Source organism: Bos indicus, chromosome 27, assembly GCF_029378745.1.
Source record: "Bos indicus isolate NIAB-ARS_2022 breed Sahiwal x Tharparkar chromosome 27, NIAB-ARS_B.indTharparkar_mat_pri_1.0, whole genome shotgun sequence".
In the NCBI taxonomy this organism is placed as follows: domain Eukaryota; kingdom Metazoa; phylum Chordata; class Mammalia; order Artiodactyla; family Bovidae; genus Bos; species Bos indicus.
The window spans coordinates 33,438,557-33,465,326 of NC_091786.1; the positions used below are offsets into that span (position 1 = coordinate 33,438,557).

Here is a 26,770-nt window from a genome sequence, read left to right on the forward strand (position 1 = left end):
TAATTGCGCTGCACTCATTAAATTAGTAGTGATGGGTTAGGGATTGGAGAGGGGTAAAGGAATTGAATGTCGCCGGTTTTGCTAATTGTCTGGACATAGTAGATATTATCATTTGTTATTGAATATACTTGGCATAATACACAAGAATAGTTAATAACTGCTTTGTTCTCGGACGCACAGTTTACCGTGTATCTGCATCAGTTTTAATAACGAGTGATTTTAGAGTGGGGTCCCATTGCTTTTTGTCTCTTGACTTTTTCCATGCTTACACCTGCCTCTATATCAGCTTTTCAGAATGACGTAAGGATGTTAGTAAAAGTGAATTTACTTTCCTTTTTTCCCTTAGGAGCAGCCACCATATCCTAGTTACAATTCTAACTATTGGAATTCTGCTGCCCGACCTCGGGCTCCTTACCCAAGTACATACCCTGTAAGACCGGAAATGCAAAGCCAGGTATGATCTGAAATTGATAAACTTTCTGAATTTTCTCTTGATGATCTGATTTATTTTCAGAACCTGTGGAGATTTTATAGTAAAGATGTGTGGGGTTTTGTTATGTAATGGAGTCTATCTTAATCATTTTAACATTTTTAACGCAGAGGTAGGGAAATATCTAGGCAGATACTATGTAAGGCAGAAGTGGCTTGACTCATGATAGATTATTTCTCAGGACCTGGAAACAACAAATGCAAAATGTACCTATTTCTAAAAATTTGTTACTTTATGGAGCTATAATTGACATATAATGTTATTATTACTTTTAGGTGTATAATGTAAAGATTCAGTATTTGTTTACTTTCTAAAATGATCACCACATAAGTCTAGTTAACATCTGTTACCATACATAGTTACAAAGTTTTGTTTTCTGTGATCAAAGAAGTTTTTAATGTATTGTTTTTGGCTGCAGCCGGGTCTTCCTTGCTACGCAGGCTTTCCCTAATTGTGGAGAGCAGGGTCTGCTCTCTAGTTGTGTGTGGCACGTGGGCTTCTCATTGCAGTGGTTTCTGTTGCAATGAACAAGCTCTAGGCTGCCAGGGCTTCAGTAGTTGTAGTTTCTGGGCTCAGTAGTTGTGGTGCAGGGGCTTAGTTGCTCTGTGGCATGTGGGATCTTCCCGGATCAGGGATCGAACCCATGTCCCCTGCAGGGGCAGGCAGATTCTTTACCACTGAGCCACCAGGAAAGCCTCTGTGATGAAAACTTTTGAGAAAAACTCTCTCAGTCAGTTTTTAAATGTAAAATGCAGTATCTAACTATAGTTGCTAGAGTACATGTTGCGTTCTGTGGTTTATTTATTTTATAACTGGAAGTTTGTACCCTTTGACCACCAACCCACTGCTCTACCTCTGGAACCACCAGTCTGTTGTCTGTATCTGTGAGTTGGCTTTTTTTGTTTGTTCGTTTGTTTTTTAGATTTTACACATAAATGAGATCACATAGTATTTGTCTGTGCATCACATTTAACTTAACGCCTTCGAGGTCCATCCGTGTTGTCCCAGTGGCAAGATTTCCTTGGTTTTTTGCTTAAATAATACTCCATTGTGTGTGTATATATCTGTCTCCCTTTTTTTCATTCATTCATCCACTGCTGGACATTTAGGCTGTTTCTGTGTCTTGGCTATTTAAATAATGCTGCAGTGAACATGGGGGTACTGATAACTTTTTAAGTTGGTGTTTTTGTTCCCTTTGAACGTATTCCCAGAAATGGAATTGCTGGATCATACGGTAGTTCTGATTTTAGTTTTTGACGCATCTCCATACTGTTTTCCATAGTGGCTGTCCCAGTTTACCTTCCCATCAGCAGTACACAAGAGTTCCTTTTCTCAGCATCCTCACCCAGTACTTATTGTCTTTTTGAGCATAGCCATTCTAGAATGGGTGAGGTGGCGTGTCACTGTGGCTTTGATTTGCATTTTCCTGGTGATTAGGGATATTGAGCACCTTTTCATGTACCTGCTGGCCATCTTGTATGTCTTCTTTGGGAAAATGTCTATTCAGATCCTCTGCCCATTTAAAAAAAGTTTTTGTGTATGATGGCCCATGGCTTGCAGGATCTTGGTTCCCCAATCAGGGATTGAAGCTGAAGTTATATTTATGTATCATATGTGTTTTTATGCTTTTACTACTTGTATATGCATTTTTATAGTACAATTTAACATTTTTAAAACATTTTATTTTAAAATATTATCAAGTTTTTAAACTTGATGTAAGTGGTTTCATCCTAGCATTCTCTTGCAGCTTGCTTTTTTTAACTCAGCATTGTTTTTCCCTTTTCTATTGTATGACATACGAGACAAGCATATCCCTACTGTGTGGAATTGGTGGGTTTGGGTATGTACATCTTTATTTAATACAACCAGATTACTTTTCACAGTGATTAGAGAGCCAAGAACTTCTTTATTTTCTTTGCTGCCAACCTGCTCTTCAGAAGATTTAAAAACTCTGAAACATCTCTGAACTGTGATCATTTGATTATGCTTAGTCATGGTCTGTAAGGATTGCAAGGCTAATACATGTTCTTCTGACTCTGATTGTTGTAATCATGCATGTTGTAGCTCTGATCTATTGACCCAGAGGGTACTTAGGAAAAGTATGGTAAACACACAGGTTTTCTAGTAATGATTGTGGTGGGGGTTTTTGGTTCGTTTGCCTGACTGGGGATCAAACTCTGTGCTGAGGCTCAGAGTCTTAACCACTGGGCCAGCGAGGAAGTCCCTGTGGTAGTTTTTTTCTGTTGTTGTTTGTTTAAAACCCTCTCATTGGTCACAAATGCAACTTGTTTTTCTAAAGCTGCTTTCCCCACATATCTAAAGGAGGAAAGACAGATGTTTCACATTGATTTTCTAATAAAGAAGATAATTCTCCTGACTTCTGGAAGATTTCACCACAGAACGCTGAGTGCCTGGGAATAGAAATGCTCAGAGAAAGACAACTGAAGTCTTCTTCATTCTAAATGTTCTAAGTTGAGAAATCATGATGCAAAAGGACTTTGGTCAGAACCTGTAATAACCTGTTCATTTAATTTAAAGGAGAACTGGATTGTCAAATATAGCTTATTAAGTACCGTGGTTTGGAGCTCTTGTGAGACAAGAATTGGACCAGTTCTATAAGTAGAGATGATGCTTGAGGAAATGACCAGTGGATGATGATAAACTGGGCAGTTCCAAAAGCAAGTGTCAGGAGAAACTCAAGGTGATGTTGACTGCTGATAATTATGAAGGCTTGGAGTCCTTTTGTGGTGAAGCTTTCCATGTTTTTCGAGATAACCAAAACAGGAGGAATCGTGGTGTTGCTAATGGAAAAGTAATTTTTCCCACTTGGATTGGGTCTGTTTGCTGTTGATAGTCATATATTACCAAATGGAAAGGGAATCCATTAACAGTGTATCACTTTCTGGGTGAGAGACCTGGCTACTTTTCTCCCCTTTGGATTCTACATCTATAAGCAGTCCATCAATTGTAAAACCAACTTTTGGAAGAAGTATTTCCTCCCGGATAATCTTCAGCTTGCAGTGAGACACCATATGGTGTGACAGTATTTTGACTTTCAAATGCTGAGTCATATTTACATTTACCTCTAGAACAAAAGCAGCACTTGGAATATGTTTTGAGTTTTAAGAGCTCCAGTCTCTTGATTTTTCTGGAATCCAGAATGAGACGTCTTACAGAAATTCAATGACTGTCAGAGATTTTGTTTAATTCTCCTTATAGTGGATCAGTTTCAGATTTTATCTGTTGCCATATCAGCTGACAGGTTTCAAATCCCAGCTTGCTGTCTTTAGATACAAGTTTCCCTTTATGAAAAAATTGGACTAGATGGAAGTAGCTATGGTCTGTGCAGCCCACCAGTTTCTAGACATACTTGGGATTTTGTGACATTTTTAATAGCATAATTTTTTTTCTATAAAAATAATACAACTTTATTACTAAATACTTGGGAAATAAAAGAGAGACAAGCCACTCTGTCATCATAATATGTCCATATTCTGGTAAATTTGTTTTCAGCCTTCTCCCAGTTATATTTATCCAGTTTTAAACTTATTTTACATATACTTTTTAATATTACTTTTTGGTTATCTTATGTACTTGTTACAGGGTGAAATAACAAGAACTCTCTTTTTTTTTTTTTTAATAACGGAAATTTTCAAACATAATCCAAAGTAATGGGATAGCACAGTGATCTCCCATGTACCCCTTACTCAGCTTCAGCAAGTATCATCAATACATGGCCCTCATGTTTCACCCATGTCCTTAATGTGCTTTGAAGAAAATTCCGAATATCACATTATTTCTCTTGTAAATACTTAAGTATATATCTTTAATATACAGGGTCGTTTTTAAAACATTACCACAATGCCATTATTAAAGCTTAAAGAAATAAACACTAAAAATAATTCTTTAATGTCAATAGATGTCTGGTCAATTCTACAATGAATTTTAAGACGGAATAAAATTCCTTCAATGAATAGCCTATAACTGACCTAATCATTCCATCAGTGCAGGACGTGTAGGTTGCTTTCAATACTGCGTGATGGTGAATCATACTCTGATGAACAAATCCATGCTTATAACTTTTTCTCTAATTGAATCATTTCCTTAGGAAATGATTCCCTTAGGGAAAGTCCCTTAGGAAGGACTTCTAGAAGTTGAATAACGGTACAAAGTCACATTCTTTTTTTTTTAATCGTCTTCAGCTGTGTATGTTGTATAAGGGATTTTATTTTTTTTGGTGAGGGGAGTGTGCCCTGCAGCATGGGGGGTCTTAGTTCCCCCGCCAGGGATTGAGTCCATGCCCCCTGAGATGGGAATGCGAGGCTTAACCACAGGACTGCCAGGGAAGTCCCTGTCCCTCTTTTTGATGTGGTAGACTTGGAATCAGATTTAAATTTCATTTTCTTTAATCATTAACAACTGTAGAAGGTATCAGGATTCTACTCTTTTAATTGAGGTATAGTTGACATTTAGTATTCATTTCAGATGTAGAACATAATGATTTGATATTTGTGTACATTATCAAATGATCACCACAATAAGTCTATTTTATTATCACAAGCTTCTTCTTCTACCTAAAATGGGAAAGACTGTCTAGTTTTAGAAGGATGAGTCCAGGAAAAGTTGATTTCATTTTTACCATCTTACAAGGTAGAGTAGAAATTAACGGAAAACCTGAAGGTAATCATTTAAAGTTTAGCTTTAGTCTTATTTGGATTACTAAACTGAGGATTCTAGGTATCAATAATAGTCTGGATAGCTGATATAAAACTGCAGGAAGCAGTATGTGAGGAATTTGTCTCTGTCCGCTGTAATTTGGGAAGCAGTGTGAGACAGTACAAAAAACAAGGCTTGGAATCAGATCAGGTTCATTTCCTGGCCTTGCCATAATTATACTAACAACAATGGTATTATAAAAATTATCAGTTATTGAGCATACCATGTACCAGACACTGTACTGAGCACTTTATATATGTCATCTCATTTAATTTTTACAATAACCCTGCAGAATAAGTTAATGATTTCCATTTTCCTGCTTGAAAAAGTAGAGAGAGTAAACACAAAGCCTGTGGCAGGGCTCAGTCTATCTCTGTGGTCTTTTTTTCTTTCTGTTGTATCAGGGTCCTTTTCTTCTTTCTTTAGCCATTCTCCCAGGTTTCCCAGAGCCCCTTTTCCAGTGTGTGGGGACAAGCTCCCTCCCGTTAGGTGTAACTGTCAGGTGTTCTTATGAAAATGGTTGAAAAGCACCGTTCTAAGGCCATTACTTCATCTTTCATCACAATATACCTTCCCACTGTTATAACAGGGACTGTAAAGTGATAATCAGTTTAATATATGTATACAATAATAATATAAGACCACCTCTCAAGGGTTGCTTAGGTAGTTGATATTTTCATTAGTTACTCATCTCCTTTCTTCCCAAAGTTCTCAGGGTGAGGGCATTTCAGCTCTTGTACTCATTCATCTCTTTTCTTCCAACTTTGCTTTTTCCAGAGTTTGAATTCTTACACAAATGGGGGATATGGCCCACCATACCCCACTGGCCCGGGGACAAATACTGCCTCGTACCCTGGGGCCTATTACACACCTGGGTATGCTCAGACCAATTACTCCACAGAGGTTCCAAGCACTTACCGTTCACCTGGCAACAGCCCAACCCCAGTCTCCCGTTGGATGTACCCCCAGCAGGACTGCCAGACTGAAGCACCCCCTCTTAGGGGGCAGGTTCCGGGATATCCTGCTTCACAGGTAAGCGCCCTTCTGTTGTCTTTTTAGTTTTTAACTGTTAATGAATGGTACCAAGTTTATTTCTCTGTTCACTTCAAGAGGTTAGGTTTATATTTTTAAATATTTTAGGAATCTCTGTTCACTTCCCAGGGAATTCTGTGCTGTGCTTCAGCTGTTAAAATTTAGGCTCTATTCCTTCTGAGCTTGACGGTCACCAAACCTGCCCCTGATATCTTTGGAACCAAGCTTTTGTAGGTTTGGAGAAGGTATGCAACTGTTTAGAAATACCCCAGTTTAATCCTGTAGCAGCTAAAGTATACACTGTTAAGCAGAGAGGAGGCAGCTCAGGATCTGTTTACGCTAGAATATTTTCATTACTTCTTTAAGTTTTTTTTAGCAATGACCAGCATATTTCCTTCCTCTCAACCCAGAACCCTGGAATGAGCGTACCGCATTACCCTTATGGGGATGGTAATCGTAGTGTTCCACAACCAGGACCCCCTGTACGACCCCAGGAGGACTCATGGGCGCCTCCAGGTGCTTATGGAATGGGAACCCGGTACCCCTGGCCTTCAGCTGCGCCCTCAGGACCACCGGGGAGTCTCTACATGAACGAGAGCACTTCATCGTGGCCTAGCAGTGGCTCTCCTCAGTCACCTCCTTCACCGCCACCCCCGCAGCCTAAGGTAGGAGACCTGCTGAACTTTGTTCTTTTAATGTTTGGGTAATCAAGAGAGCACGATATGGGATTTCTCTGCATTGGCCTGTGTTAAATGGGGGGACTAGTTTCAAAAAGCTGGTGGCCATCACCTACAACTTTATGTGGCCCAGTTCCCCCGCCTCCTTTTTTTTCTGTTTTAAAATAGACTATATTTTAGAGCAGTTTTAGGTTCATTTCCTTTTTTTTAAAAGACAGGAAAGTGCTCATTTTCTTATTAGTTGTAATACTATCTGAAAGTTAAAACCAGAGGTTAGATTTTGTTACCTCCATCTCCAGACAGAAGACAAAACCAATGAGAAATAGCATGGTTTTATTAAACTGTACACTTGAACATCATTTGCTTGTGGCCAGGTTCCTTTTTAAGATTTGTCTTCAGGTTTTCTCTCTTAAGGGGAAAAAGACTATCTAATTCCCATTTATTAAGTCACTGGTCAGATTGTGAGGTGATAAAGATAGATTATGAGGTGTTCATGATGATGACCTACCTCAGGGTAGATTCCAGCCTGTATACTCAGGAATTCTCTGCCTTTTATCTTTTCAGAGCTGTATTTTCCTCAAATGATTTAAGAGGGCTGTCCAGTTTTATTGGTGGGGAATCTTTTCATGTACCTTCCTGGTCAGGTGGAAGATGGGGGCTAACAAATCTGATGCTGATGGATTCCCATTAAAACAGCTTTTCTCCCCTCTCTGCTCTCCCACTCCAAGGACTCCTCCTACACCTACAGCCAACCAGATCAAGGCATGAGCCAGCACAACTTTCCTTGCAATGTCCATCAGTATGAGTCCTCGGGATCAGTGAACGATGACAGTTCGGAGCTTTTGGATCCCCAGGTCCAGTATAGTGCTGAGCCTCATCTGTATGGTAACGCCTCCCACGAACATCCCAGCACTCAAGACCAGGGTAATCATCTTGCTGAAGAGTGTTTATCTTCAGATGAAGGGACTCCCCCAAGCATTAAAAAAATCATACATGTGCTGGAGAAGGTCCAGTATCTTGAGCAAGAAGTAGAAGAGTTCGTAGGAAAAAAGACAGACAAAGCCTACTGGCTTCTGGAAGAGATGCTAACCAAGGAACTTCTGGAACTGGATTCAGTTGAAACTGGGGGCCAGGACTCCGTCCGGCAGGCCAGGAAAGAGGCGGTTTGTAAAATCCAGGCCATACTGGAAAAATTGGAAAAAAAGGGATTATGAAGGGATTTAGAACAAAGGGGAAGCCTGTTACTAACTCGACCAAAGAACTCTTGATTTTGGTTAATTACCCTCTTTTTGAAATGCCTGTTGACGACAAGAAGCAATACATTCCAACTTTCCTTTGATAGAAAGCTTGAAAAACTGGTAAAGGACTTGGAAAAACAGTTGGGTTATGAGTTGTTTTCAGACCAGTGAATGTAATAGAGAGCTCTCGGGTTATCGTTATTGCCAAGTAGACTCGCCCAGTGAGAAATATATGGGTGTCGTCGGCAAGCTGCTGCTTATCAGCAGGAGGGGAATTCACCTTACGTAACAGGCTCCTCAGAAACCTACAGGATAGACTGGATGTTCTTTGGACAGGCTCTGTTTTTTAAAACATCTGGATAACTTGTCACATTTTTGTACGTCGTAACTGCTTTCACCGTACACTTTGTGTGTAAATTACAGCTTGGACTTGAGCCCCCTTGGACCTCTGTTTTGTTTTGTTATTTGCAGGTCACAAATACAGTATGATTCTCTACTTCTTGGTATATTTTGTAGTAATATGTTTAATATAATTACTCAACAGACTGTACTGACAGCCAGATAGTATGGCAGTTCTGGATAAATTTGTAACCTTTCACCACTTGAATATATTGCACAGTGTAATGAGTTTCTGAGGTAGATTGTCTCCTTTTTTGTATAGGTTATCAGGTTAGAATTTTACCACTTGTATTTTTCTTATTACTATCAGAAGGTTAATTTGGAAATGGCATGCCTATAGGAATGAAAATGTGGGCATATTCTTTTTTGCTTTCTTCATTGTATTTGGATGAAGCTCCCTTTAAAATTTCCTTCCCCCTCCTTCATTATCTTTTTACTACAGCTGCTTCCATACAGGGCACATCTGTCATGAACACAAATGAACACAAATGAAAAATGCCATGCTGAGTAGAAACACTCACTGCAAAAGTAATAAGCACAACCATTTGGGAATGCTATTCTCCATCTAAAATAGTAGCTTCACCGTCAGGGTCGCTATGAGCAGACTTCAGCTCAGCTTATCTGCTCAGTGTACAGTAGGATATGCAGAGGGTAAAAGAGGATTCACGCTCTGGGACTGAATCAGCCACAGCCAGAGTGGGAAATTATATTCTTTTAAAGGCAGATGTGATGGTTTGCTTTGTTTCCCTAGAATAAATTGTGTAGACATATTGCCTGTTTTATAAAAAAGATGTTTACCACCACTAATAACAGCCACTTTGGAGCCAGGGTTAAGAAAGGGATACTGAAAAGGTCTTAGCTGGATTTGCTTGGGTGCTGGTGGTTTAGTCCCTCAGTCATGTCCGACTCCTTTGCAACCCCACGCACTGTAGCCTGCCAGGCTTCTCTGTCCATGGGATTCTCCAGGCAAAAATACTGGAGTGGTTGCCGTTTCCTTCTCCAGGGAATCTTCTCGACCCAGGGATCAAATCCATGTCTCCTGCATTGGCAGAAGGATTCTTTACTCCTGAGCCACCAGGAAAGCCCTTTGCTTGGGTAGCTAGCTCTAAGCTATTGTGTAGAAGAGACTTAGGTAGATAACTTACTTTTTATATCTGAAGTGAGTTCCAGTATATAATATGTTATTGGAAAAACTACTGTTTCTTAATAAGATACCTAAGTGATAATGTGTTTTTTTCCCCTCTTGACTGCCAGGCCTATTAATAAGAAAACAAATCTTTCAGCCATTTTCTCTCCTTATTAAAAAAAAAAAAATACAAACGTATGATGAGAACAATTAGAGTAAAAATAGTGATTGGTCTTAGGTTGATATGAGTGATTTTATGAGATAATATGGTGCCAATTTTATTCAAGGATTTTTATTTTTGGCCTAATATAGGAATGTTAAAAAAAGGCTTTTTTATGAAAATTTAAAAGTTGAAACAAATGTTAGAAGAGGGAGAACTTTAAAGCTCATAAACCAGTGAGACAATGACTGATACAGGCAAGAACACTATTTTTTAACTGAATGCCCATGATACCAGTTTCCCTGAAGTCTTGATTTATTTATATACACATACATATGTGTGTGTGTTTTTAACAGTTATTTAAAAAAATTTTTTAGATAATTTTAGACCTCCTGAAGAGTTGTAAAAACAGCAGTTTCTGTATACTCTTCACTAATGATCCCTTTACATTAACATCTTACATAACTGTACAACATTTGTCAAGTTAAGAAATTAGCCTTGATACAATACTATTAACTAAAGTAGAATTTTGGAAAGTAGAGATTGTCTTGGTCTTTTCACTAATGCCGTTTCTCTGTTTCAGGATCCAATCCAGGATCCTGCCTCGAATTTAGTTGTCATGTCATCATAGTGTCCTCTGATCTCTGACAGTGTATCCATGACCCCTGACGCGGTAATGTATTTCTGGTGTTACTAACCTTAGCCACTACCTAAGGTGGTGTCTAGAAATCGCTACTGTAAACTTCCTGTGTTTTCCTTTGTAGTGACTGAATGTTTGCTGGAGATAACGTGAGCTATGCAAATGTCCCGTTTCTGCTTAAACTTCAGCCCACTCATTTTTTAATCCATTGGCAGATCTTTCTTGTGTCAGTTACTACTGTGAGGTTCCAGTGTGACTTTGTTTCTCGAAGTCCTTCTGTATTTATTAATTGGATTCCTTCTTAAGGGAGGGCTATTGCTTCTGGATTTATAGTTTTAATTATAATAAGATATTCAGGATAAGTGGAGAAGGAAATGGCAACCCACTCCAGTGTTCATGCCTGGAGAATCCCAGGGACGGAGAAGCCTGGTAGGCTGCAGTCCATGGGGTCGCACAGAGTCGGACACGACTGAAGCGACTTGGCAGCAGCATTCAGGATAAGTACAGACTTAGAACTTAAAGATGTAAACCATGTTAAAATGATTCTAAATGCCAGTGTCAAGGAAAGGAAAACTAAATTGGCAGCCTCTTCCAGAAAATATAGTGAACGTAAGGAAAATTGGTGTTCATTTATTTGTGTGTGGATTTGATTCAGTTCTTGACTTAGTATTCACTCCAGACTGAATTCAAAATGTTTTTGATATTTCAAATCTGGACTTTTAAAAAGTGTCTAATATTACTTTGGGGATAATTTTTGTGAAAATCTTGAATAAAGTTACCCAGATCTGGCATGTTAAACACAACTATCTCTTTTTTATAATAACCACTATTGTTCCAAATACAAACGCCAGTATAAACATTTACACAAGTAAGTCCCGATGAAGTATCAGTGGCATGGGCTAGTCTCTACATTCTTGGTGGGGAATTCTTCCAAATGCTTTGAAAAATAGGGCTTTTAAAACTGATTTTTAGCTGGTTAAAAATCTTCCTACCGTTAGAGGTAGGAAGATTTTTAAGTTGAAGAATATAGATTAAATTGGCATTAAAGTTTTTTGGGGGACGGATACTTGATGACTGGAGTTTTTCATCTTTTTTTTCTTTTTAAAAAAGTTATGAGTTTAAAGACTCAAATAATTCTATAGAAGCTAGCAATTTAAAGTTTATGAAAAGGAGCTCTCTGTCATGCTCTCATTTTTCCTTCTACAAAAGTAACCACTTTCAACTGAGTTTTTTTAAGAAAATTCTCTTGATTTTTTTTAACCTTTTAAAAAAATTTGGCTGCACTGTGCAGCTTGTGGGATGTTAGTTACCTGACCAGGGAATGATGATTCTGTGGCCCCCAGCGGTGGAAAGCGTGGTCCTAACCACTGGACCACCAGGGAAATCCCAGTATTTTTAATAACACAGTTGTATTTCTCCCTCTTCATTTGTCAATTTTAGGCTGTTTCTACTTGTTTTCTATTGTAGAAGATGATGGTCTGGTCTCTCTGCTTCTGCCATATACACATTGCAGCCCTCCTCCCTCCAGTTTCTCCATCCACTTACCTGGTAGTTCTGTTGTTCGTTACTATACTATGTAATGCTGACCAGAGTTTATTCGTGTAGTAAACTGGTTACTTTGCCTGAACAACTCCTGGAATTGTGAATGAATGAATTTCCCTGGAATGAATCCTTTGTCTTACTTGGTTTGTCGATGACTTATGACTAATTTGACCTCAAACCCTCCATCATTTGTCTCATCTTCTCTTAAGATGCTCAGATATACGTGGTCAGTTTCAGGCTCCTGGACAAGCTGTGCTCTGGGGCCCTCTGACGGGAGAACGGCTGTGTTCCTGGTGCATACTTATTCTGGTGTCTTCTGTTCATCCTGGGGATTCTCTCCGCCTCTTCTGTTGGATTCTTTTTTTCCTGCAGTCTGTGTCTTTCTCTTTCTTAGTGTTTTCCCTCATTTTGGTCGAGCCTGTTCTCGAGTAGTTTTCTGAAAAAAAAGGTGTATAGGAAATAATTTTTTAAATATCTTGCATATTTGAAAAGGTGTTTTCATGATCCTTTGTTTAAAACTTGGTTTTTCTTCTTGGTAGCTTGTAGGCTATTTTTGTCCCCTCTGTTCTGAGTATTTCCTAACAGTATAACATTGGTGTGGGTCTGTTTTTGTCCATTTTCCTGGGCATAATTCATTCTGGAGACACCTGCCCTTAAGTCCTATAATATTTTCTCGGGTTTTTTGTTTCTCTTCCCCCTCCGCTACCCTCATTTCTATTACCTCTTTTTAGAATTCTTGCTGTTTCTGTTACGGATTTCTTAGCCTGGTTCTTTGACTTTTCACTTCAGTTTTCTGCCTTTTTGCTGTCTTTGTGGGAGATTTACTCCCCTTTATCTTCCAACTCACCACTGAATTTTACATTTCCACCTACCATATTTTTAGTTTCTAGAATTTTTTGTTCTCTATGTGATTCCGCTCTTATTTGTGGGGATCTTATAACTCTAAGAACATTAATGGTAATTTCTTGATATTTGTTTCATCTTGAATAATGAATTTCCTACAAATTGTTGTTCCCTTTCTTTTTAGATTGCCATCTTTTTCATGTTAGAGTTTTTTTTTGAGATGTCTGTTAGTTCTTAGTTGTGTTTTTATACTGGACACCATTGTTGTTCACTACTGGAGACTCAAAATTGCCTCTAGAAAATGCTTCATGACTATTCTGTTTAATTATTTTTTCATACTCTTTCTTGGAAAGAATATCTGTTTTAAATGGAAATTGAGAAGGGAAGACTATCTGGATAATTTTTACTTCTCTGTGTGGCTCTTCTCATCACAAGTGGTGGACGGTTAGCACACAGTACAAAATGTGAGCAGAGGAGACGCCAGCTACTGAGAAGGGAGGATTTAGGGGTTTCTGAGATCAGAGCACATTTGCTCTAGCCAACTCTTTTATTTCACAATATACACCTTACCCTGGTAGAATGCCAAGAGTAGTGTTGCCAGATAAAATATAGGACTCTCAGTTACATTTGAATTTCAGATAAACAACAACTCATCTTCTAGTATCAGTGTGTTCCTCATATTGCATGGGACATAATGATACTAAAAATAATTGTTTTTCTGAAATCCAGATTAACTAGGGATATAGTCTCATCCCTCAGTATGGGTGGGGGATTGGTTCCAGTACAAAAACCATGGATGCTCAAGTCTCTTATATAAAAATGGTGTAGTAATTGCATAAAACCTAGGTTTATCCTCCCATATACTTCAAATCACCTCTAGATTAGTTATAATACTTAATACAATGTAAATGCTATGTAAATAGTTGTAAATACAATGTAAATGCTATGTAAATAGTTGCTGAATGTGTAGCAAATTCAAGTGTTTGCTTTTTGGAACTTGACTGAACTTTTTTTCTTCTTTCCAAATATTGTCAACCCATGGTTGGCTGAATCCGTGAATGTGGAACTCATGGATAGGAGTGCCAGTTGTATTGTATTCTTTCTTTCTTTATTTTTTGGCCGTGCTGAGCAGCTTGTGGGAATCTTAGTTCCCACCAGGGATTGAAGCCCAGCCCTCAGCAATGCAAGAGTGGAGTCCTAACCACTGGACTGCCAGGGGATGCCCTGTATGGTATCTTTTTAATTAAAGTTTTTGTTCTGAGGTAATTTGTTAGTTCACAGACGAACTAACTCTGCAATAATGCAGAGCTTTCCTGTGCCCCTTACACAGTTTCTTCCAATGGCAACATCTCACAGAACTTCACCGCCACGTCACCACCAGGATGTGGACATTGATACGGAACAAGATGCAGAACAGTCCCGTCGCCACCGCCGTTCCTCCTGTTGACCTTTCACAGCCACCCCTGCTTCTCCTTTCCCTCCACACTAAATCCGTGGCAATCACAAATCTGTTCTCCATTTCTGAATTTTGTCATTTTGAGAACGTTACAGAAATAGAATTGTATGGTATGTGATCATTAGAGGTTGGGTTTTTTGCCCACTCAGCAAAATTCTCTTGACATTCATCCAAGTTGTTTCCTGTATCTGTAGTTCTTTTTTATTGCTAATTAGTAGTTTGTGATATGGATGTACCTTTGTTCAACCTTCACCTGTGGAAGGATATCTGGGTGGTTTCAGTTTAGGGCTATTATGAATAAAGCTGCTATGTACATTCATGCACAGGTTTTTGTGTGGACATGGTTTTCATTTCTTTGGGATAAATGCCCAGGAGTGCCATTCTGGGTCATACGATATGTGCATGTTTAATTTTTTAGGGGACTACCAGACTTTCCTAAAAGTGAGGTTGTACCATTTGCATTCCCACCAGCAGTGTGGGAGTTTCTCTGTATGCTTGCCAGCATTTGGTGGTGTCAGTTTTTTATTTTGACCATTCTGATCAGTGTGTAATGATATCTCATTGTGCTTTTAACTTTCATTTCCTTAATGGTTAACAATGTTGAACCTCTTCTCATGCTTATTTGCCAGTTGTATATGCTCTTCTGTAAAAATGTCCCTGTGTGTCTTTTGCTCATTTTCTAACTATTTATTTTAATAAATTTCTTATTTTAGAATAGTTTAGATTTATAGAGGGATTATGATATACAGAGATCCAACATATACTACACCATCAACATGTTAAATTAGTGGTGTGTATTTGTCACAACTAACGGATCAGTACTGATACATTCTTATTGACTAAAGTCTATACTTTATCCAGATTTCCTTTGTTTTTACCTAACACCGTTTTCCTTTTCCTGGATCCCACCTAGGATACTGTATTACATTGAGTCATCATATCTCCTTAGGAGCCTCTTGGCCATGACAGTTTCTCAGAATTTCCTTGTTTTGTTTTGGCCTCACTGTGAGGCTTGTGGAATCTCAATTCCTTGACCAGGGATTGAATCTGGGTTTGGGTGGATAGCATAGAGTCCTGACCACCAGCCCACCGGAGAACCCCCATGACTTTCCTTGTTTTTGATAACCTGTATGGTTTTGAGGAGTGCAGTTCAGATGTTTCATAGAATGCCCCTCAACTGGGATTTATTTCGTCTGATGTTTTTCTCCTGATCACACTGGGGCTTGTGTTTTGGGGAGGAAGACCACAGAGGTGAATGCCCTTTCTCATCAGACATTGAATGGCTATACTGTCGACGCAGCTTATCCTGTCGATGCTAACCTGTCATCACCTGGCTCAGGTGGAGCCTGTCAGGTTTCTCCACTACAGTCTTTTTTGCGCCACTCCCCCACCCCCCACCCCCACTTCCAAACTATTCTTTGGAAGAAAGTCCCTGTCCTCCAACTCATTCAGAGTATTTATTGGTTAACTCTTAAGACTCTCCCTGCAAGGTATATTTGTTGATTGTCTCCCATTTATGTATTTCTTTATATCTGAGGGGACCCATATTTATTTATTTTATACTTTATGTTATGATCTGCTGCTGCTGCTGCTAAGTCACTTCAGTCGTGTCCGACTCTGTGAGACCCCATAGATGGCAGCCTACCAGGCTCCCCCGTCCCTGGGATTCTCCAGGCAAGAACACTGGAGTGGATTGCCATTTCCTTCTCCAATGCATGAAAGTGAAAAGTGAAAGTGAAGTCGCTTAGTCGTGTCCGACTCTGAGCGACCCATGGACTGCAGCCTACCAGGCTCTTCCGTACATGGGATTTTCTAGGCAAGAGTACTGGAGGGAGTGCCATTGCCTTCTCCATGTTATGATCTAGTGCTACCTTATTTACTTTTGGCCATTGGGAGCTCTTTCAGTTGTGTCCTTTTGACATATATACCCCCATGGTTGTGTGGGGCTTTTTTCTGGGAGCCCAGCACTACATGGGTCTCCAGGCTCATCTTGTATATTCCTGTTTAGTCCTAGAAGCAATTATTCTTCCTGCTCCTTGTTCCTGAAGAATGGCATTGAAACCAAATTTGGGTTCCATTGATTGTCTTTTCACTGTTGACTTTTGAGACTTGTTTGTGTTTTCTAGATACTGGTCTTTTGTCAGATTGGTGGGTTGCAAATATTTTATCCTAGTCTGTGGCTTGTCTTTTCATCCTGCTAACAGTTTTTCACAGAGCAAAAGTTTTTAATTTTGATGAAATCCTATTTATCAGTTTTTCCTTTTAAGGACTTTTGGTATCAAGTCTCTGAGAACTCATTATTCTTCCTGAAGATTTTCTCTGATTGTTTCTTGAAGTGTTTTATTTTACTTTTGCACTTGCTACATTTGCATATGCTCACTCTGACAACCCTAGCTAAGAGGAAACCTTGGTCTGATGGAAGCCTCCAGGGGCCTGAGGAGAGATGCCTTGCTGTACAGTTTCAATCGAAGTTATCAGCTCAAAACAACCTTCACTGAAATAAGAGACAACACAAGGAAAAGTACAAGTCACTTTCCTCAAAGCGAAAAAACTAAAAGCTAAGATTACTTAAGTTGGGGGCAAAAGTATTCAGTTGTGGCTATAAAGTAATAAAATGCATTCTTAGGAATGGTTTATGAACTTATAAAAATCGCCAACTTTGGGCTGGAAAAGAACATCACTCTGATGTCTTTGTGGTTCCTCTTGTTCTAACTTCTTTTATAAAACAAAGTCAGTTCATGGTACTTGCCTCACAGTAGCAGTCTGTATGTTCTTGATTACAATGTAGAGTCATGACCCCTCTGATTAACTATCTCGGGCATGGATCTGAAATGTAAAGAATCTACTTAGCACACTCTTCTGATCATCAGAGTTTGAGAATCACTGTCACAGCCCAAGGCCCCAGCCTTGTTATCTTAGAGTCAGTGCATCAGAGACATCTGTGGAGTCGTCTCAACTTTTGATGCCTAGGTGTCCACCAGGGATTGAGAACCTCTCCAAACACAGCCTGTCCTCAGAACACTTAATGCCTTGATAGGCACTCCACGCAATACCTTTTTAATATTGAAATACGACTTATTCTCGAAAGAAGTGGGAAACTTGCAATTTATACTTCTTAAGGCAGTGTTTCTCAAAGTGTGGATCTCATGCTGCTGCTAAGTCGCTTCAGTCGTGTCCAACTCTTAGCGACCCCATGGACTGCAGCCCACCAGGCTCCCCCGTCCCTGGGATTCTCCAGGCAAGAACACTGGAGTGGGTTGCCATTTCCTTCTCCAATGCATGAAAGTGAAAAGTGAAAGTGAAGTCGCTCAGTCGTGTCCAACTCTTAGCGACCCCATGGACTGAAGCCTACCAGGCTCCTCCGTCCATGGGATTTTCCAGGCAAGAGTACTGGAGTGGGGTGCCATTGCCTTCTCCTATGCTTCCAAATCACCTAGAGGGCTTGTTTAAAATGCAGATTCCTGAATCCCACTGAAGACCTACTGAATGATAACTTTTAGAGGTATGCCTGGACATTTGATTACTCCCTCTTTTGTAACTACTGGTGTATCTGGTCTCTGTTACAGCACTGGATAAGATGTATTTGTTTACCTGCTTGTCTCGCCTATTGAGACTGTGAACTCCTTCAGGGTAGGTATTGTTATTCCAAGCCCCAGATTAGGCACACTTAATTGTTGTATAGTTCTCAAAGGGTGGTCCGTGGAGGCTGGGAGTCTTAGAGATCCCTTTAAGGGTCACGAGATGCAAACTGTTTTCCCAGTAGTACTAGGACTCGATGTGCCTTTTTTGCTTCGTTGCTGCCATTTGCACTGTTGATGGAAAATCAGTGGTGGGTAAAATTGCTGGTGCCTTTCCAGGAATTAAGGCAGTGGAAACACATTGTGCTATTCGTCATTGTATTGTCCACTGTCATGCATTTGTAAAAAAAAAAAAATGCCAGTTTCACTTAAAAATATACTTCATGCTGCTGCTGCTGCTAAGTCGCTTCAGTTGTGCCCGACTATGCGACCCCAAAGACGGCAGCCTGGTGGCTCCCCCGTCCCTGGGATTCTCCAGGCAAGAACACTGGAGTGGGTTGCCATTTCCTTCTCCAACGCATGAAGGTGAAAAGTGAAAGTGAAGTTGCTCAGTCGAGTCCGACTCTTCTCGACCCCATGGACTGCAGCCCACCAGGCTCCTCCGTCCATGGGATTTTCCAGGCAAGAGTAGTGGAGTGGGGTGCCATCGCCTTCTCCATACTTCATGAAGAGTAAATTATTAATTTTATTAACTCTTAACCCTTGACTTCACACCTTTTTGACATTCTATGTGACAAAATGGTTAGGATGCATGAAACAGTTCTGCAGGCTAAAACTACACTGCTGAAAAAGGGTTTCCAGACCCAGTTTCAACTGTGTATGTGGAGGTGGAGGCCTCCCCACACCAACAAGCAATTCTTGAACCCCCAGCAGGGTGTCCAAGAATTCAAGTCATTTTTGACCCTGTCTACCGGGTACAGAATCAGATTCCACACGTAAAGGGTTCAGCCCCACAGGACCGTCCTCCACTCTAGGTGCCAGTCACACATCTAGGTCGTTACCTGTGCTTCTGACCAACTGGCTGCAAATCAGAGGTTCCCATGACTTGCTCCTCAGCTTCAGTGAATTTGCCAGGACAGCTCACAAATCCCGGGAAAACCCATCTATTTACTAGATTTCCAGTTTATACATAGGGTATGAGATATAGGGCATGGCCTGGTGGAAGGGGGCAGGGCTTCCATGCCCTCTCCAGGTACATGGGTCCCCCTGATCTTCACAGGTGTTCTCCAACCTGGAAACTCTTTGAACCCTGGCCTCTGGATTTTTAGTGAGGCTTCATTGCAAAGGCATGACTAAGTCATTGGCCATTGGCAACTAATTCAACCTTTAACCCCTCTGCCCTCCCCCGGAGGCTGGGCGTTGGGACTGAAAGTTACCACCCTCTAATCACATCGTTGATTCTCCAGAGAAGCAGCTCCCCCTCTTTCTGTCCCAGAGTCACTTTCCCTGAGGTATTTTAGGACCTGAGGATGAGAGTTCAAATATTATCCCACTGCTTTTATAGCTCAGGCAAGTCCAAGGGTTTGGAGAGCTGTGAGCTAGGATTTGTGAATTGAATATACATATTCATCTGAATGGGACTTCCCTGATAGGTCAGTTGGTAAAGAATCTGCCTGTGATGCAGGAGACCCCGGTTCAATTGCTGGGTTGGGAAGATCCCCTGAAGAAGGGATAGGCTACCCACTCCAGTATTGGGCTTCCCTTGTGGCTCAGCTGGTAAAGAATCCACCTGCAATGGGAGACCTGGGTTTGATCCTTGGGTTGGGAAGATACCCTGGAGAAGGGAAAGGCTGCCCACTCCAGTATTCTGGCCTGGAGAATTCCATGGACTGTATAGTCCATGGGGTCGGGTCACAAAGAGTCGGATACAGCGGAGTGACTTTTCACTTTCATACATCTGAATGACCGAATAGATGTTTTTCCTGTAAGTCACAATACCACAGCTGGTCTTGTGAGGAAAAAGCACATGCAACTAACATACTGGACTTGAAAACTAGCTGCTCTTTTTCCTGGAACATCATTTTTATTTGAAAGTACAAATAACACAAAAACTGTGGCTATGCAGATTTAGGTATTTGGCAGAACTTTTCTTGAAAACCAAGTGAGCTTGTCGCTTCAAGGAGCACAACTGACAGTATTTGTTGCTAATGATGAAATTAGACCTTTAAAGAAAAAGGAATTTTGGAAAACTTACCTTGTTTGAGCTTGACAGCTTCCTAATACTTAAAAATGCTTTTCTAATTAGATTGGTGGTAATTAAAAAGATAATGAAGTATGTTAACATTTGAAAGACTGCATAGCTCAGTGAACTATTTTCCAAATCAATGCATGATGCCATCAATCATGCATGAGTAAAAGATCCAGTTAAAGTACAGAATAAACCAATGGGTTTTAATGTATCAGAGAACAAAAATTCACTAATAGTTTTCAGATCCCACATTGCAGTTAACTTTTAAGGAGCTACCATTTGTTGAATTTTAGTGCAGTATTAGAATATCCTACAATTTATCTCAAAAGGCTATTAAAAGACTTCTCCATCTACACAGTTCAGTGAGGCTGGATTTTCTTCATATATTGTACTTCAACCAAAACTAAAATTGTATTAATAACAGGTTGAATGCAGAGGCAAATACACGAATCCAATGGCTTTCTATTAAGCCAGACATTAAAGAAATTTACAAAAATGAAAGCAATATTCTTTGATTAAAAAAAATGTTTGGAAAATATTTTCCCACAAAAATATTTACATGAAATGGATTCTTATTTTCAAATAAATTGTTTAAATTTCTCAGTGGTAACATGTAGTACACTAAATCATGATAGACCCTGTCTACAGGGTTCTCAGCAGTTAGTATAGAGGGTACTGAGAGCCTCCCCCCAAAACTGAACACCTGGTATGGAGGCTGCATCAGGGATTTGGAGAAAGAGGAGCTTGGAATTCAAGTTCCAATTCTATCACTTAACTGATTTTAGGTTAAGTTACTTAGGTGCAGGCTCAGAAGACAGAGCATGGGTTTACAGCTCCATCACTTGCTGGTAGCATGTTAACTACCTCTGCAAATAGAGATAACCTACAAAACCCTGTTGCTGTGAGAATTAAATGGGATTATACTTGTAAAATGCTTACAACTGTACCTAGAACATGGTAAGAGCTCAGTAAAAGCCAGCTACTGTTATTAGTTACATTAGTCATCTAACAGCATCCTAGTAACTGGCTTGCTTTATCCTCTGCAGAGAACTGAAGCTATTCAGGTGTTATAAATTTGAGAAGGTATAAGTAAACTTGTGGATAATTGTGTGTGGCTTAAACAGTAAGAGAGTATGTTACAAAAACTTTTAGTTTTCCTATTCTCAGCTTTTGAAGAAATTAGATTGACAAACATCCCCTGAACCCTTGCCCTATAATTTAGTTAGGAAACAGAAAAGTATTGTAGGCCCAAAGGAATTGAGGTCTTGCAGAAAACTAAATCCTCAGGAGATCTGGGCAGCTCTACTACTTAAGAAATTCATTTAAACTCTTGACCTCAGTCATGTCATCTTGTTAAGACAAAAATATCACCTCCGACCTCCCTTGCGGCTTCTGAATCCTGCCAAGCTCACCTCAACATCTTTTAAATACACCTTTTCGGCAGCCTCGAAATCCTAATAAACGCCAGGAAGAAGGGCAAAGCCCCAAAGATCTTTTTCCCCTTGCAAATGCCAACATGTGTGTTCTCAGCACCCAGAAGCGAAGGTCTGGACAGCCGCAGCTGCTGCCAGCGCCCTGCCCAACTTTTCAGCAGGGGGTAGCATGCCAGCGTCCTCGCACCATTCTGGCCATTAGCAGGTCAGCCGGGGTACCACGGGGGCCAGGACGTCTGTCTTCCTCTCTATAAAGTGAAGAGGCTGGGCACGTTTATCCTTGCTCGAAGAACCTTGGCTTTCACCGAGACTTGACAGGCTTTCCACTCGTAACGCCTCAGGCCGCGTCCCTCCCTTCCAAAGACCTCCTGAGCCTTGTGCCGAGAACCCGCGGGAGGCTTCGGAGCGGAGGGCACGCCGCACGCAACACCCACTAGTCCCACGCGCCGACCTCCAGCCGGTTCCGAGGATAACATCTCGCGCGAGTCCCTCCACCTCTCGCGACACTTCCTGCCAGCGCCCCTGCGGGTCTCCAAGCCCCGGCCGTCGCTCCACTGCGCGCTCCCCGTCACCTCAGCTCTCTGCTCTCGGCGGCCCGGCCGGCTGGCAGCTCGCCTACTGGGAGCGCGGTGGAGAACGGTGTTGGCGCGAATCCCGCGGGCCCGCAAGCTCCGCCCCGCCCCGCCCCGGCTCGCGGGGCAGGCTTCCGCGGGGACATGTCGTGCCCCTCTGAGCGAGGGCAGCAGAGCGCGAAAGGCTGTGAGGTAGCCAGGTGAGTCCGCGGCGGCCGGGCCCCGGGCCCCCGACCCGAGGGGCGGCTGGGAGGCCCTGCGGGATGGAGATGCCAGGAGCGGAGGAGGGCGCGATGCCCGGAGGCAGGGAAGCGGGGGCCCGGGAGGACCAGCCCCGGCGGGGCGGGGGGTGGCCTCGGTCTCAGGGACGCGGCCTGGGCCCTCTTGGTATCGACGGCTCCTGGAGGCGCCGGGAAGTCATCCGGTTTCCACCCGCGTCCCGCTGCTCGCTGCGGGGCTGGAGGCGGGACGGGGAGAGGCGTCCGCGAGTCCTGAGGTCTCAAACCTGGGTCGCAGGAGGCCCGGGGTCCTGGGGAGAGGGGACATGCGAGGTGGTGGAGGTAAATTCGTGCTGGAGAGAAAAAAAGATAAAAAGTGGCGGAAGCCGGGGAGCGGCGGCTCAGAGGAAGGCCGGGTGTTCTCGGTCCAGCTGCACTGAGTGCCGAGGTGGTCTCGCCCGCTCCCCTCGCCGGAGCCTGGGTTTCCCTTTTGTGGTCTGTCTGCAGCGTTGGTTAGTCTCTGCCGAGCGGTGAAGGGGAAACACAATGGTCAGTCTTCCTTGGGGCAAGAAGGTCACTTGCTACTTTTTTCCTCTTGAAACCTGGACCGTGCGAGTGGGCGCGCGCCTGCGCGCAGTGGCCCAAGCGAGGGTTCGCGTTTTCAGAAATTTGTACCTTCGTCCGTGCTTCAGCACCCTTCAAGGATTGATAAGAAGTGACTGTTACCTTAAATGAATAGTTTTATTTTCAGTGTTGTAATTCCCGTAATCTGGAGCCTAAAAGCAGGTGTTATTAAAAACAGTTGGAGTAAATGTTTTTGGCTTTGGCACTAGATTTATATTGGAAATTGGGGTAAAGTGGTTTGGGGTGTTTTTGCAATCAAGATTTTGACCATGCGTTTCTCATGATTCCAGTTTTGTTTAATTAAAATCGTAGTTTTCTGGGAGGATTGGGAGATCAGTGCAAAGCCCGTTGATCTAACTATAAGAAGCATTTTGTTTAAAGCCTCCTTCCCTCCCTAAAAAAAACAAAAACCAACCAAACAAAAAGCTGTTAATTTGTTATTTATATTTTAAATTGTGTGGCTGCCTTAGGTGTTGTCTTTTTTTTTTTTTCCCAGAAATTCCTCTTAAAAATAACCCTGTTTTGTGTGTGTGTGTCTGTGTGTATGAACAATTACACTGTTAATAGAAGGAAATTTTTTTTCTGAGAGTTTTCTTTTGTCTTTTAGAGAACAAAATGTCATCAGTGGAGTCACAGCAGGAACAGTCGTCCCAGTCAGACCCATCTCCATCACCAAATTCATGTAGTTCCTTTGAGCTCCTAGACATGGATGCTGGCAGTTTGTATGAACCAGTTTCTCCTCATTGGTTTTATTGTAAGATAATAGATTCTAAGGAGACATGGATTCCTTTCAACTCGCAGGATTCACAGCAGCTGGAAGAGGCATACAGCTCTGGTAGGGTGAAAGTGATGACTTGTAACAGGCGAGGACTTACTGTCATTCCTTTAAAACTGTAATATGATAGTCATTATAGTGAGTGCTGTTTCTAGTTATCTCCTATAGCATTTTAATACTGAAGTTCTGCATTACTGTCCAGTGAGTTTATAATATTCAAAATTTGGTCTGTATTTTGAAAACAGTGCCTATTGTAATTTCTGCATAGTTATCCAATAATGTTTCTTATGTTTCAGTTTTTGTTTAAAAAGAATGGTGGGTGGTAGTATCATATTGCAAAAGAATGAATTCTTTAATTTTTCACTTGTTTTTTCTATGCTGGTTAGTACTTTATCATCATGAGGTCATTAATTTACCTTTTGACCCCTTAAGCAAAAAATTCAGGAAAGCTTTCTTATTTACAGTTGTTTTTTTTTTTTAAGGGATACTATAATCTCCTCAGAAAAAGAGCAAAATAGTATTTGGGTATTATTTTTTTCATGTTTCATTAAAGCCAAGAATGATTTTGATGGTTTAGCCAAGAAGAAAGGAATCATTCATGTGCTTTATAACATTATTTAGCATATAACTCAGAGTTGTATTTTGGGAGTGGCAGTTGTATTTTATTTTGCTATACTATGTGCTGCTTTTCCCCTTTCCAATCCTCAATAGGAAAAGATTGTGATAGAATTGTTCCCACTGATGGGGGTAGATATGATGTTCATTTGGGGGAGAGGATGCGGTATGCTGTTTACTGGGATGAGCTGGCTTCAGAAGTGAGACGATGTACCTGGTTTTACAAAGGAGACAAAGATAATAAGTATGTTCCATACTCGGAGAGCTTCAGCGAAGTTCTAGAGGTATTCCTTTGACCTCTTTTACTCATTTTCTTCCTTTTCTTCTCTTATTTAATAATCTTTTCTTCCTCTTTGTGACTTATTTTGTGAATTTATAAAGAGAGCTTGGTTCTATCTGCATCACAGTTTATGGCATTTCTTTTTGCAAGTCCGTTTCAGGATAAAGTAGTTTTCAGATTTTAAAATATTACAGAAACTGTTTATGTCTTTAAAAATTTTTTTCTCTAATGGTGATCATTGTTAGTATTTAAACTATGACCATGAAGTTGTTCATTTTTGCTTTTATTTTTCTTGCTCTGAAACTATTCTGAAATTTGCTTTAAATTGGAGTAGGACATTAATATTGTTGAAAGAAATATATCAAAATGTGAACAATGATTATTTCTAGTCTAGATGATGGAATTAGGACTGATTTTTTGTCTTTGTTCTGATACTTATTGTAATTTTAAAAGAATTTTAAAATTTGATAAATCAAGAGAAGGAACTGTATATGTAATATCCTAATTTTGTGGATAATATACATGCATTAATATCATTGAAAGAAATATATCAAGATGTGTATTGATGTCGGAAGCCACTTTAGGCATTACTGACAGTGTATAGCTGTTTTTTCCAGTCTAGATGATAGTAGCAGAATGATTATTTTTTGTTGATTGTTTTTTGTTTTATTCTATACTAGTGTCTGTTGTCATTTAAAGAGAATTAAAATCAATTTGATAAATTGGAGTAAGATATTCTTACTGTAATTGTTTATCTAGCAGTATTCTTGTAGAGAGGTTCAATTTTAATAGAAAAGCCATTAGAGAAATCTAATGAAATGTGTCTTGTTTTAAGGAAACTTACATGCTTGCTGTAACTCTGGATGAATGGAAAAAGAAATTGGAGTCTCCCAACAGAGAAATTATTATATTACACAATCCAAAGGTAAAGCAAATTAAGGCCCTTCTTCTTCTTCTTCTTTTTTTTTTTTTTAAGGCCCTTCTTTAATGATAGGATTGGGCTTCCCTGGTGGCTCAGAGGTTAAAGCCTCTGCCCACAATGCGGGAGACCTGGATTCAATCCCTGGGTCAGGAAGATCCCCTGGAGAAGGAAATGGCAACCCACTCTAGTATTTTTGCCTGGAGAATCCCATGGGTGGAGGAGCCTGGTGGGCTACAGTCCACAGGGTCTCGAAGAGACTGAGGGACTTCACTTTGACTTTAATGATAGGATTAAGATTAATTGAGTTACTAAAGAGAATGCAATTAATTCTTAGTGGTTTCTTTTTTCTAGCGATTCTACATAGGATAACCTTTGGAAATTTTTATATTGCATTCATAAGAATCTGCCTGCAATGCAGGAGCCCCAGGTTTGATCCTTGGGTTGGGAAAATTCCCCTGGAGAAGGAAATGACAATCCATTCCATTATTCTTGCCTGGTGACTTCTATGGACAGAGGAGCCTGGTGGGCTACAGCTCATGGGATTACAGAGTTGGACACAACTGAGTGACTTTCTCTTTCACACTTTATGTTTTGAAAGACTTGTCCCCACCCCTCAGAAGGTATTAAGATGTCTTTAATGTAGAATAAATATCTTTATTGCTCTGATCTTTTTTATTTAAGCTTATGGTGCATTACCAGCCAGTTGCAGGGTCCGATGAATGGGGTTCAGCACCTGCTGAGCAAGGTCGACCTCGAACAGTGAAGAGGGGGGTTGAGAACATCTCTGTTGACATTCACTGTGGTAATGTTAATCATTCATTTTTTTCTTATCTTCTGATGTACTTGTTTATGACTTAAACTGTGGACTTTTTCTATGATATTGATTACCTTGAGGCTTAAAAAATGGTCTTTAATCCAATGGGCTTATTCTAAGTTAAGATTAGTATTACTTGATCTAGTGAGAATCTTAATAGGTATAAAAATCTCTTTTGAAGTTGCTAAGTATATATGGTGGGATGGATAAAATTTGGGCACTACTAATCAGGAAGTCACTAAGTACAAATGAACTGCTTTAGTCCTAATTCTAAGAAATGTGATTCTTCCTGCTTGCTTATTTATTCCTGGTAACTTGTGTCCTTGAAGTTTTTCAACCAGGGGAAACTATTTTTTATTAGGACCCTGATGGTTATCCACTGGTCTCTAGCTAGGGGCATTTATGGTTGGTTTTGTAATATATTTAACTGGA

The 26,770-nt window shown here is 40.6% G+C and overlaps 2 protein-coding genes across 4 annotated transcripts in view; both read left to right on the forward strand.

The window, feature by feature from the left end:
* The window catches only part of BAG4 (BAG cochaperone 4), a 30,785-nt gene extending 16,141 nt beyond the window's left edge, over positions 1–14,644 (forward strand). The window contains exons 2-5 of the mRNA XM_019953479.2: positions 347–454; positions 5,984–6,238; positions 6,649–6,903; positions 7,644–14,644. Of these exons, the coding sequence (XP_019809038.2) occupies positions 347–454; positions 5,984–6,238; positions 6,649–6,903; positions 7,644–8,129 (1,104 nt within the window). The 3' untranslated portion in view covers positions 8,130–14,644. The remainder of the gene's footprint in view (positions 1–346; positions 455–5,983; positions 6,239–6,648; positions 6,904–7,643) is intronic.
* A 7,486-nt stretch (positions 14,645–22,130) lies between these two features.
* DDHD2 (DDHD domain containing 2) overlaps positions 22,131–26,770 on the forward strand; it is a 37,925-nt gene continuing 33,285 nt past the window's right edge. For 2 of the 3 annotated variants that reach the window (XM_070781414.1, XM_019953268.2), the window contains exons 1-5: positions 22,131–22,290; positions 23,540–23,767; positions 24,419–24,606; positions 25,438–25,527; positions 26,206–26,326. In XM_070781414.1, coding sequence (XP_070637515.1) covers positions 23,548–23,767; positions 24,419–24,606; positions 25,438–25,527; positions 26,206–26,326 — 619 coding nt within the window. In that variant the 5' untranslated portion in view covers positions 22,131–22,290; positions 23,540–23,547. Of the gene's footprint in view, positions 22,291–23,539; positions 23,768–24,418; positions 24,607–25,437; positions 25,528–26,205; positions 26,327–26,770 lie in introns of those variants that run through there. The other variant, XM_070781415.1, reaches the window with a different exon arrangement.